We start from the raw sequence: 14,221 nt of genomic DNA on the forward strand, positions 1-14,221 counted from the left end.
GCCCCCGATGCATTATAATGCTCGGCTAGCGGAAGTAGTGGACATCTGCTTGCCCAAAAATAAGAGAGTGGAAAATTGTATCTTTTTACGAGGGACCTACAAATAATAGGTTTTGTTGGACTTCCACCCTGATGAGAAATTCTTAAAAAAGGGATCATCCGCTGGCACGATTCAAGCCTAGAGCCAAACTGGAACAACTGATTGGCCGGGGTCACAAAAACTTATTCTTTAGCCAGATGACTGCCAAGCTATATGCTTTTTCGGCTATTAGTGAGCGCGCTACAATTTCTTTTTTTTTTTTTGGTCAATTTCCGAACGACATAACTTTTTGCCATCATGATGGGCCGTTGTTTCACATTTTTTGGTGTTGTTGTTTTTCGGCTGCTGGTTAGTGGTTTAGCTTCAAAGTACTGCAACATTAAACGTTCAACAACGCCATTACCATTGTGTTTTGTTGTGTGTTTTTGTACGGAAGAAGCAATGAGCGTTTGGTTTTTGGAACCAACAACAAGCCAGTTGGCCTTAGGCAAATTCCATTTTCTGCTCAAAAAACATAAAATGAAGCTTGCCACGCCAAAATGCAACGCATTTACCCCCCTTTCACCTTGCCAGCTGGCCTTCACCTGATTTTTCACATAAAATGAAACAGGGACACCAGGCACATTCACCCAACTCAACCACCCGGCGAATTTTAAGCAAAGCAATCGGGCCACAGACATGTATTGTTGGCAAACAATTTTGTCTGCCCAGTCGCCTTCGTCGTTGTCGCTGACGTCGTCGTCGTCGTCGTCGTAGCTGTCCAAAGTCACATTCGTATTATCGAGGATACAATGGGCTAAATGATGGTCAGCCAGTGTCTGCTACACAACAACAACGGAAAAAATGAAAGAAAAACAATTTGAATGAAACACAAAAAAAAAACAAATCCCTGTATCCAAGAGACAATGGACACCAACCAAAATCAGCCAGGCTATTCTTTCATTGTTTTCACCAGTGTTGTGGTGTTGCATACAAACCGAACCAGCGAGCCAGCCAACCAACCAACCATTGTTGTCTGTTGCTGTTATTTTCGGGGCCAGTTTTTGGCGGTTGTTGCCATCAAATCCTAGCTAACATCTCCGAAATTCCAAATATTCCATTATTATGCTGCTCTCCTTGCAATGTTAATGCCATTTTTTTTTTTTTTTTTTTTTTTTGTTTTCGTTTCGAAGGGGTATTTGCTGTTTTGTGTTTCAAAATAACGAATTAGAAAATACGAGAGGGAATGGAAACTGATACGCCATCTCACACCCCCTCCCGAAAATGCTTGCTATTGAATATTTCAGAGTTGTTGCAAATCGAATTCGTTGCATGTGAAATTTAATCGTTTGAATGTGAAATGTTGGCCTTTAGCAACAGCTGTTGCATCTGTTCGGGGCTGGAGACAGGGAAAACCGACTGCCATCAAAGAGAGGTAAGAAACCACTCACATGACCATTGTTTCAATGCAAAATGAAAAAAGAACCCCTTCACAAAAAACTGTTACCATGAAGAAAGAAAAATAAATTATGATCCAAAACAATGGCCAGCAGGCTAGATCCACCCAAAACAAAAGGACCGAAGACGTAGTGTTACCAATGAAAATGGCCACAACAAAACGAAATATGAAATGATGGATAAAAAATATAGTAGTGTTGTAGTAAAAAACGGCAAAACAGCTGACAGGATAATGGGGAAATTGTTTTCCTTTTCTTTTTTTTTCTGCTTCAGCCAAGTTATATTCAATTTACCATTGGTATTTCGGCTGGAATCTCATTTAAAGTCTTAAGGAAACAAGTTAGAAAGTATCAGTCGTTTTTTGTGCCCTCACTTTTGTATATGTTTAGTAAGCTTCAAGCATTAAAAATCTAGGACTATAGACCATTGCATAGTTTAATTTCAGAAAAGTAAAATTTAGAAGAGAGGAATCATTAACTCTTTACCGAACATAATCAAAATGAACACTTCCCGCGAAATTCATGAGATTGATATTTCATTATCCTGCTTGATAAAAATTTCAGTAAAAATATTGAGATGTGCTAAAATGTGAAAAAATATAAAGTTTTTCAAATTATGCCAATCTGGCCTCTTTCTCCTTCATATGGGTTTTAGGATTATGCAAAAATTTCTAACATCTTATGGTGGTATGATTTTTCTATCATTCAATTGGAAAAAACGGTCAAAACCCCTCACAATAACAAAATTCACGGGACATCTACAGAGGATGAGATGAAAACACTGCAAACAAGCCGCAGACTGCTGTCATTTCTAAGCCACCCGTCCGACAGCTGTTAAGATTATTCTAGGGACAGCTCATTATATTGTTTACCCAAGCATTTTGGCGAGAATTTTCCAGAAAAAAAGTTATTCGTGATGGTATTTAAGCGTGATAGTGTGATTTTTTTATATTTGGCTGGAAAACCACAAGTGGCTATCGTTAGAGCACTCCGGCATTTAAAAGTGAATGAATCTTTTGAGTCTCGTACCATCGCTCATTACCGGGATACTGGTGGCGTAGCCCGACGTCAAGGATGTGGACGGAAGAAAACAGCAACATCAGCAGAAATGGTTTGAAAAGTAAAGAAGCGACTTGATGGAAACCCGCGTCGCAGCGGCCGAAAAAATGGCTCGTGAGCTGAACATATCGCAATATTCCATTCGGCAAATATTGAAAAATACGCTCGGGGTAAAACCATTGAAATCCCAAAATGTGCAAGAACTTACACCGCAACAGAAAGAAAATAGACTCAAAAGAGCTAATGGGTTGCTTCGCTTGGCCGAAAGTGGTGAACTGCCGAATTTGGTTTTCTCCGATGAGAAGACATTCGTTGTCCAGCAGTTTGTAAAGAAACAAAATTATCATGTTTACTTCAGCTGAAAATGTGCACCTTCGGTTGGCCACCAGAACTCAAGCGCCGGCCGTGGTGATGGTGTGGGCCGCCATAACAGCCGATGGTCGCTCTCTGCTGGTATAAATCGACCGTGGCATTAGAAAATGCCGAATATTATCTCGAAAATATTCTGGAGGGTGTTATAAAGCCTTGGACACGTTTGGCCGCAGACCTTGGACATTCCAACAGGACTCAGCACCATCGCACCCAAGAAGGACTCAGCACCATCGTCACCCAAGAATGATTACAAAATGAGGTTCCTCGCTTCATTTCCAGCGCACAATGGCCACCAAAATCCCCGGATACCAATCCGTTGGACTATTGTGTCTGGAGTATTTTGGAAAGCAAGGTTGGCACTAAGAAATACCAAAGTGTCGATCACCTTAAGTAAGCGCTTCACCGGGAATGGGCCAAAATACCGCAGAGCAACATTCGGGCAGCGTGTGATGATTTTATTGGCCGTTTGAAGGCCATAATTCGTGCCGAAGGTGTCCAATTCGAACAAATCCAAACCTATTCTAAAATTTGATGATATTTGCGACATTTCTTGCTTTCATACAATAAAAAAAAATTAAAAATTATGGCGTTTGACTTTGTTGTAGTTTTTTACGTCACCCTGTATAACCTCACTGTAAAATGAACGTATTGCAAAGTATATTAATCCGAAAATTTCAAAAGAAAAAAAAAAAAAATCCCGCATATTGCTCTTGTAGCAAAGCACCCACGTTGTAGGAATTTTTTTCCCATGATGGAGGGTACTCAAAGTACGGTCCGGCTGAAGTATTATCCGTTTTCCTAGTACATATTTTTGTTGTTTTGTCCAACAGTTCTTCATACAATGTCGCTGGTATAGCTTTTTCCAACTTTCCAGCTCATGCTTTGTTTTACAGTTTAGTTGAAAAGCGTTTCGAGGTATGCATGTTGCATTTTTGTTATCTGTTATTGGATTCTCTTTCCGTTTGCATACTCGTATAGCCATAGGCGGCTAGTGGCACCTTTTGTTGCGATTGTTGTCGTTGTTTTTCGGTTTTCTTCTTATTAGCTATTTATACGCTTCAGAGATCATTGTAAGCAAGATTAACATGCAAATTAGCATAATGAAAGAGTAAAATCTTATATCTTCTTTTTGGGGAGAAACGACAAAAGACGAAATAAAAGAAGAGGAGGAATCTGGCTGCAACAGGCCTAGATTCCAAAGAAAACACAACAATTGGCAATTCGAAATTTTGGTGAAGAGTACAATTGTTTGTTGTAGCACTAAGCGTCTCTCCCACTGCAGCTTTGAATTGATATGAACCTTAGCCAACAAGTTAAACTATATCCGTCGGTTTTGCCAACAGATGTATACCCTTAGCCAATGGTCGATTATTTAAATATATTTTAACTTCTGTTATGATTATTCAAATTGTTGACCCTATACGGAGTAGGTTCCTCAAGAATGGGTCAATGCAATCTAATACAGATAAAAAATATTGGTATGGGCAAAATTTGCAAGAAAATCGAACATTTTTATCTAATTTTATGCAAAATCATAAATTCAATATTAATCCCAGGTTTCTGGTTGAGAGAAATATTTCGATATTGCAATTTTTAAATCAATTTATATATCATTTTCACAACAGATCTTGTGTGAGTCAACATTTTTGTATGTGTGAAATTTGAAGAGAGTTGGATGCTTATTTCGCTTTCTTTGAGCGTTTTGTTTTTCAGAATCTTCAACCCTATGTGTGGGAGGTACCAGAAGAAATGGTCCGATCTCAACCATATTTATAACAGATCTTGCGTTGATAGAATTACTGAGATGTGCCAAGTCTGAATTGAATCGGATGTTAATTACGCTTTTTATGAGATTCATGGATATTCAAAATTTTGACCCTTTCTGTGGAAGGTACCAGAAGGAGTGGAACGATATATTCCATCTTCGCAGCAGATCTTGTGTTAGTATGGTATGTGTGAAATACGAAGGGAGCCAGATCCATATTTCTGATTTTAAATTCCTTTGGTTATTCAAAACTTTAACCCTTGTGAAGAAAGGAATGGTCCAATCTCTACCATCTTTATAACATATCTTATATTAATAGAGATTTGTTAAGTCTGAATTGAATCGGATGTTATTTTCACGTTTTATAAGCTTCATGGATATTTAAAATTTTGAAACTTCGTGGGGAAGGTACCAGGAGAAGTGGAGCGATATATCTCATATTCACCAGAGGCCTTGAATTGATAAAAATATTGTGATATGAGTAATTTGAATAGAACCGGATGCTTATTTCGGATTTTAAGATCGTTTCGGTTATTCACAACTTTGACCCTCTGTGGTGAAGTACCAGGAAGAATGATCCGATCTCTACCTTTCTTCTTTATAACAGATCTTATGCTTATGGAAGTATTGAGATGTGCGAAGTCTGAATGGAATCGGATGTTAATTTCATGTTTTATGAGCTTCATGAATATTCAAAATGTTGACCCTTTGTGGGGGAGGTACCTGAAAAAGTGGACCGATATATTCCCTCTATTTTCACGTTTTATAAGCTTCATGGATATTTACAATTTTGAAACTTTGTGGGGAAGGTACCAGGAGAAGTGAAGCGATATATCTCATCTTCACCCGAGACCTTGAGTTGATAAAAAATATTGTGATATATGTAATTTGAAGAGAACCGGATGCTTATTTCGGATTTCATGATTGTTTCGGTTATTCACAACTTTGACCCTCTGTGGGGAAGTACCAGGAGGAATGATCCGATCTCTACCTTTCTTCTTTATGCTTATGGAAGTATTGAGATGTGCGAAGTCTGAATGGAATCGGATGTTAATTTCATGTTTTATGAGCTTCATGAATATTCAAAATGTTGACCATTTGTGGGGGAGGTACCTGAAAAAGTGGACCGATATATTCCCTCTTCACACACTGATTCAAATATTAGGATTTTCAAGTTGTAGCAAAATCGGATTATCCTTTATCTTTCTGTGCAGAAAATTTTTATTTTTTGAAAATTTCGAACTTTTGTGGGGAGGAGTAGTTGTAATAGACCAATATTGCCCATCTCCAAACTCGATCTAAGTGTGACAATAATATTACGATGTACCAAGCTTGGACCAAATCGGATACGCCCTTAGTTATCGTGAGCACCAGCCAGCCAGACAGACGAACGGACATTGCAAGATCGACTTCAAATATCCTGAAACGATTTTGGTTCAAAGAGTCCTAAAACCGTTATTTCGATGAGACACGTTTTGGCAATATCAAATGATATATACCCCCTGTAGCCATATGTCTGAGGGTATAAAAATACTAATACATACAAGGACATGTCGAGGGAATTGGCTTCTATTTCATAGTCGCTAAAAGCCTTTAAATAAGTAATGACATAATCGACGTTTAAAGGTCAAAATCGATAGGTATGTACTTATATAATGATTTTGAGTTAACAAAATCGAAAAGTGAGTAATGATGCGGTAAGCCGATTTGTAATGCATATTTTTCCGGGTACATCCTTCACAATTTCCTCATGCTATTGTGCATTCCTCCTTCATATTGTGGTATGCTTTTTAATTTAACATTTTGCAAAGCATACCTTTTCTAGGAAAATTTTGAAATTTCTTTTCCTTTCCTTTTCCCAAAAATCTCATTTGTCTGTCACAAAATTTTCCAATGAATAACATCAAAGGTAAACATAACGGTTTTGCCAAAAAAAATTTTTGAACAAAATAAATCAATATTTTCATGGAAAACTCTAAGAGCTTTATGTACACTGGTCTCTAGCTTTTCTTCTTGTATTGAAAGAGTTTTTTTTTTTTTTTTTTTGGTTTGGTTTGTTTGTTTGGAAATTCAGCAGTTTACCGTTAGCAAACTAACAATTTGCTGCATGCATCCAAAGGAAAGGTGATCACATTTCCTTGCCACAATATCGAAAAAAAAAGAAAAGCAACAAGACAAAAAAAAACTTACCCAATAATTGGACTTGTTGCCTGTGGCTTCTCCTGACTTCTGGACCATCTTAATGATATGCTGTTTTGGGTAACATTCAAAGCTTTGGGGGTGCCGGGCGGTGCTGGATAGGTACTGGGATCTGCTGAACGATGTAATGTTGATGAACTGCTCTTTTCCACCTGGCGTGTTAAAGTTGAAGGTACAGCAACAAAAGGCACCAGCAATGTTGGTAATATGAAAGGATACAAGTAAGAAAAAAAAATTATGTAAATTTTGTTTAAAAATATTTTTTTTTTATTGTTAAAAATATTTTCCCCGAACAACAAGAAAACTAAGATTGAGCGGCAACGTAAACCAACGACGAGCCTCATTCAACATAATATTGCATGTTTTGGTTTCTTTGGTTTTTGTCGAACGATAAAATATGGTAAAAAGGTTTATCGTTGTTGTTGTTGCTGCTGCTGCTGTTGTTATTGTTAGCTGGTTGACCTGATGTGTTGACACAATGTTTGTCTCTACTCCGTCCGTTTGCTGAACATTAATTGTGATTGACATTTTGTTGTTACCCAGTCGACTGACGATGACGCTGTTGTTGGCGTTGCTGTTGCCGTTGTTGTGTGTCAGGGTAATTTGCGGTACATTGTAAAACTTATGCAAATTTTAATGAAATTTTATAATGTTTTCAGGGGAAATTCTTAAATAGCCAGACACACAACATGTGTAACGCAAAGCACACAAAAAATGAGGGTAACGATAATGGTAACTAATTTTCATGTAACCCTTTCCCATCAAATTTCCTCGGTGACCTGAATCAATCAATTTTAAATAGGAATTTAAAGGATATATAAATTTCTTGGTTAATGCAAAAAAATAACAAGGCAACAATAAAATAAATTCAAAGGATGTATAACTTTTGTATTGACCAAAACAAAAAATAATAATAATAATAAATAAATAAATAAAAATATGAGAAAGAAGAATTTTAATATCAGCCGTAAAAATCGCACTCTAATACCAGTTCCAATTAGCATTCGTAACACAAAACAAGTAAGCAAAGGCTATAGTCGTGCGGGGCCGACTATGTTTTACCCTACAACACTACAATATGTTAGAAGCCCCCTTATGTCCAAATCCATATTAGAAGATTTCGCTTTTGAAATTAGGATTTAGACTAGCGACATTTGTCCAATATTTATACACTCCGTCGGGCTGTTAGTTGTTGTGATCCATTTTACAGCTAAATATAATACAGTCATCCAAAATGCTAGAATTCTTCCCTGTCCTTAACTCTCTTCACCGGCGTGTCGATTGGCTTCAATTTAGTGATCGGAAAAACATATATAAATATTTTGCAATCATCTCCAAAAGCAAGAAGCCCCTCTGTATCTCCAAATTTAGACTCATCTATATGATTTGCTTCTCCACGATATTTGGCTATATTCGTCAACGAAATCAGCATAAAAAAGCCAGAAATTCACCTTTTGTGTATTTCGGATATCGCCTGTAAGTAATGCTGGTATTTTTTCACACAAAATTAGTGGTCCATTGTACCCGCTTTCCTAAAGTCTAACTTTATGCGAGATTTCGTGTCCTGGCTTCTATTTGTGACCTTTTTAACGGCTGCAAAATCAGGAAAAATTTTATTTTTTGGTCCATTTCAAGCCCTAAATATTATGCGATAATCTCCAAAAGAAATAGGGTTCAATTCTGACCCTAGCCCACCTCCATTATAAATTTCGTGAAGATCGGGCCATAATTGCGACCTGTAGAGTGATTACAAATTAAAATGGACAGACGGACATACATAGCTTGATCGACCTATGTGGGAAACCAATATTTCGTGGTGTTACATAATTTTTGGCCCAATCAAACTTATAATACCCCCATCACATAGTGTTGTAGGGTATAAATAGTTTCAAAACCAGTAAAGAAAGTCCTAAAGTCGGGCGGGGCCAACTGTTTGATACCCTACACCACTTTTCTAATTTAGCAGAACTCCACATAACGATTAAAAGTTTTTATGGGAAAATTCAATAATACACGCTATGATTATAATTATAATTTAAAGGACTAAATATGACGAAGCATTTGTATATTTTAAATTCGGACTTGCATTGCCCATTTGGTGCAAAATTAATTTGAAATCAGATAAAGATATATATGGGAACTATATCCAAATCTGAACCGATCTCGATAAAATTTAGCAAAGATATTTCTGAGCTGCTTTTGATATATTTGCCCAAATATTGTTGTTACAGAGTGCATATTGCGGCTGCGGGTAGCAAATATGACAAATCGGATGAACAGTATATATGGGAGCTATAGCTATATCTGAATCGATCTTCACCAAATTTGACATACTAGCTTCTAGACTCAATTCGGTCGTAAGTGCCAAATTTCATCCAATTTGGGCAAATATTAGAAGTTTGGTGTACAATAAAATGTAAATCGGACGAAGTTATATATGGGAGCTATATCTAAATCTGAACCGATCTCGATAAAATTTGGCAAAGATATTTCTGAGCTGCATTTGATATATTTGCTTAAATATTGTTGTTACAGAGTCCATATTACGGCTGCGGAGGACAAAAATAACAAATCGGATGAACAATGTATATGGGAGCTATAGCTATATCTGAACCGATTTCGATCAAATTTGGTATACTTATTTTATGGCCTAATTTGGTTGTATGTTCAAAATTCCATACACGTTTGGTGCACAATAAAAAGCAAATCGGACGAAGATATATATGGGAGCTATATCTAAATTTTGACCGATTATCTCCAATTTCAATAGAGTTCGTCTTTGGGCCAAACATATGATGTGTGCAAAATTTCATCTCAATCGGATAATAAATGCGACCTGCATTTTATTCACAAGAATACATAGACAGACGGACGGACGGACAGACGGACTGACATGTATAAATCAACTCAGAAAGTGATTCTATGCAGACCATCAAAAGGAACTATGGGTCTATCTCATTTTATTTTGCCTGTTACAAACAAATGCACAAAGACACAATACCCTTACCACTATGTGGTGTAGGGTATAAAAAGGAATGCAATATCCAATACCGAAAAAATGGTCCAACAAATATGTAGATAACCAACAACATTTCGTTATCAAAATGTCATTATGTATCATTAATACATTCTGATATCGATACAAACGACCATTATATTGCAAAAGAAAATATGTTAAAAATTACCCACAGTACAACAGTTGTTGCCAAATGCATTTTTAGGGAACAGTGGAAGGAAATTGTGTTTTCTAATTGGAAATAAAAACCATAAACAATTGAATGTATACGTTTTTTTCAATGGATAACCATGTTATCCGAAGATTTTTCTAAAGAAAAACACGTTATCCGTTAAATATCCCTAATAAAAGCTTAATTATTCGTAAAGTTTCTGCACGAAAAATGCTGTATCTGTAGATTTTTCTAATAAAACTTCTTGACCCAAAGATCATTGAACGAAAACTACGGTAACTATTGCCTTCTTATACACTCAGCCATATGGCTAGAGAGGGTTACGGTCAAAACATGTCTAGTCGAAATAACAGTTTAAGACCCAAGGTCTCTTTGGACCAAATCCGTTTCAGGACATTTGGAGTCGATTTAGCGAGTCCGTTCGTCCGTCCGTCTGGCTGGTTGGTGGGCACGATAACTCTCGAAGGGAGTATTCGCCGATTTGGTCCAAACTTGGTATATCGTAATATTTTTGTCAAACTTAGATAAAATTCGGAGATGGACAATATCGTTCCATTCCTCCTTCCCCACAAAAGGTCATCATTTTCATAGAAAATAATTTACCGCATAGAAAGAGAACGGATAATCTGATTTTGTTCAAACTGTGCATATCGTGATATTTGCATTACCGCAAAATTGGGTGCGAGAAAGGACAAGATCGGACGACTCCTTCTAGTACCTCCCCCACAAAAGGTCCAAATTCGGAATATCTAAAACGTTCATAAAAACCGAAATATTCATCAGATTTTCTGTAAAATTTTGCACGTCCCAAAAATTTAACCATTACAAGATAGGGTATGAATGTGGGAAATACCGGCTCACACCTTTTGGTATCTACTCCACAAAGGTCATAATTTTTAATATGATGGGATATATTGGCCCACTCCTTCTAGTATCTCTCACAGCGGGTCAACATTTTGCATAATAATAACTATTACAAAATGTGAAATAAGGGCCCTATTGTCTTCAAAATTCGCACATTCCAATAATTCTACCAACACAAGATAAGGTATGAGAAACGGATATAACGAACTTTTCCTTCTGCTACCTCCCCCACAACGGATCAATATTTTGAATAAACTAACATTAGGCAACTTGAAACAACCTAATACTACACAAGATCTATTATGGAGATGCAACACATCGGCCTTCTCTTCCTGGCACCCCTCCCACAGAGGGTCAAATTTTTGAATAATTATATGATTCACGTAACATGCGAAATCATTTGAATGATTTTCATCAAATCTTGTTATTACAATATTTTTACCCACAAGAGATCTGATCTGAATATGAAATTTATAGGCCCACTCCCGCTGGTACCTTTTTAAGATTGTGAATTATTCTAACCCTTATATATGCGAAATAAATCAGCAATTGTCTTTAAGAATCGTATATGCAGGGTGAGATGAAAAAACTACAACCAACTTCAGACTGTTGTCATTTCTAAGCCACTCGTCCGAAAAATGTTAAAATTATTCCAGTGACAGGTCAATATATTATTTACAAGGATACAAAAGCATTTTGGTGAGAATTTTCAAGAAAAAAGTTATTCGTGATGAAATTGAAGCGTGATAGTGTGATTCCTTTATATTTGGCTGGAAAAACACAATTGGCACTCCAGCATTTAAATGTGAACAAATCTTTAGCGTAGCCCGACGTCAAGGAAGTGGACGGAAGAAAACAGCAACATCAGCAGAAATGATTCGAAAAGTAAAGAAGCGACTTGATCGAAACCCGCGCCACCGTAACCGAAAAATGACTCGTGAGATGAACATATCGCAATATTCCATTCGGAAAATATTGAAAAATGAGCTCGGGGTAAAGCCATTTAAATTCCAAAAAGTGCAAGAACTTACACCGCAACAGAAAGAAAACAGACTCAAAAGAGCTAAAGAGTTGCCTCGCTTGGCCGGAAGTCGTGAACTGCCGAAATTGGTTTTCTCCGATGAGAAAGCATTCGTTGTCCAGCAGACAAAATGATCTTTTTTATTTGTCAAAGAGGTCAGCTGAAAATGTGCACCTTCGTGTGGGCCGCCATAACAACCGATGGTCGCTCTTCGCTCGTATTAATCGATCGTGGCATCAGAATAAATGCCGAATATTATCGCAAAATTTTTCTGAAGAGTGCATGCCATGGACATGCAACCATTTTGGCCGCAGACCTTGGACATTCCAACAGGACTCAGCACGCGCCACCCTAGAATGATTACAAAATGAGGTTCCTCGCTTCATTTCCAGCGCACAATGGCCACCAAAATCTCCGGATACCAATCCGTTGGACTATTGTGTCTGGAGTATTTTGGAAAGTAAGGTTGGCACTAAAAAATATCAAAGTATCGATCACCTCAAGCAAGCGCTTCACCGGGAATAGGCCAAAATACTGCAGAGCAACGTTCGGGCAGCGTGTGACGGTTTCATTGGCCCTTTAAAGACCATAATTCGTGCCAAAGGTGACCAAATTCGAACAAATTTAAACTTTTTCTAAAATTTGATGCTATTTCCGACATTTTTTGCTTTCATTCAATAAAATTAAAAAATGAAATGTAAAAATTATGGTGTTTTTTATCTCACCCTGTACAAAGTATACACATTATCCAAAGTTATCATCTCCAATGATTATATCAGATTAAGGTCATAAGTGAAATGGAAAATATTGTTCTATTCCATTGGTAGCTCTCCTATAGATGTTTAACATTTTAAATAATAATAAACGGATAAAGGCTGTCGGCAAAACCAACTGACACTTTTTTAAATTAAATTCGGGTTATCCATAAATGTGTATTTTGAAAACTGGGTTATATTCATATTTTTGCAGATAACTTAGTTATCCATAGATTATTCTAATGAAATCCAGTTTATCAGCAGATTTCTATATTGAAAACTGCGTTATCCGCTTATTTTTCTAATAAAAGCTACGATATCCAAGGATTTTAAAAAAAGCTAACCCTAAATTTATGTATTTAAATGGAAATTTGTAAAAAATGTTGAAAAATGTATATTATAACAATATCCATTTTCCGTCGTATAAGATAGTAAATAAAAATCTACTTATTTTTGTGAAAACATTTTAAAATTTTGGACATATCAATGATCCCAAGCGTTGTTGCTACCTGTATTCTTTTACCATGATTGTGTCATCGAAATTGAAGGAAGCTTTTCTGCTCTTCTTTTGGATAAAAACTTTTAAGACACCTATTTAACGTTAAATATCATACTCATAAATATTGATGTTTGAAAGCTTTGACAATCCCTTTAATAAAATAATCTTCCTTGAAAGCTTTCAAAAATATGTTACTCGAAAGAAACAATAAGGATTAAGGATTCATTATCTCTGAAAACCTGAAGGTTTTGAAATTATGTGATTCTACAATTAACTTTTTCTACAAAAATTTGAGGTTTATACATTCTTCCCATTTACCATTTTCGCCCCCACTGTTCCAGCGTAATGCCGACTATGCAAATATTTATAAAATGAAACTTGGCCATAAAATGATGGAGCACAGCTACAAACAAACAAAAAAAAACGGAGTCATTAATTTCTGTAACAAACGGCACTATTTTTCTTGTTCACAATATTTGTGGCTGAGGCGGCTGGCTCCGATTCGATCTCTCACTCCCTCGCTGTACGGCATTCTTCCTTTCCACCTCTCTTGTTTTTGTTGATACAATTTCTGAATTGGATTTTTTATTTTGTTTTTATAGCTTTTGGATAGGGTTGTAACAATCATGACCGCAACATAACAGATTGGCTTTTTATAGCTGATGTTTGTTGTTGTTGTTGCTCTCGATGTTGTTGTTGTTGTTTGAGACGAATGTTATTTGCTGTTGAATGGTTCATTGGATGGTTGGATGGATGACTGGCTGGCTGGCGGAATGAATGGTTCATTGTGCAAAGTACAAGAGTTACGCATATCGACGGCAACATTTGCTTTGCAAAGAAGGGTAGGCAAGCGCTGCTTGCAGACGCCAATGGGGACAGACAAACTTTTTTTCAGACACGGCTGCGAGTCATGCCGAGTGCACTTGTCTCCATACATGAATGTTTGCAACTTGAATAGTATTGACTACTACTGCATCGGTACTTGAATGTAACAAACCGAGCTAACACCGACAGACCAAGTTTG

The 14,221-nt window shown here is 36.8% G+C and overlaps 1 protein-coding gene across 2 annotated transcripts in view; it reads right to left on the reverse strand.

The window, feature by feature from the left end:
- LOC101901019 (roundabout homolog 2) overlaps nucleotides 1-14,221 on the reverse strand; it is a 331,539-nt gene that overhangs the window by 62,210 nt on the left and 255,108 nt on the right. For both annotated transcript variants that reach the window (XM_059127829.1, XM_059127830.1), the window contains one exon: nucleotides 6,862-7,022. In XM_059127829.1, the coding sequence (XP_058983812.1) occupies nucleotides 6,862-7,022 (161 nt within the window). The remainder of the gene's footprint in view (nucleotides 1-6,861; nucleotides 7,023-14,221) is intronic.

Source organism: Musca domestica, unplaced genomic scaffold, assembly GCF_030504385.1.
Source record: "Musca domestica strain aabys unplaced genomic scaffold, Musca_domestica.polishedcontigs.V.1.1 48, whole genome shotgun sequence".
Taxonomy (NCBI): domain Eukaryota; kingdom Metazoa; phylum Arthropoda; class Insecta; order Diptera; family Muscidae; genus Musca; species Musca domestica.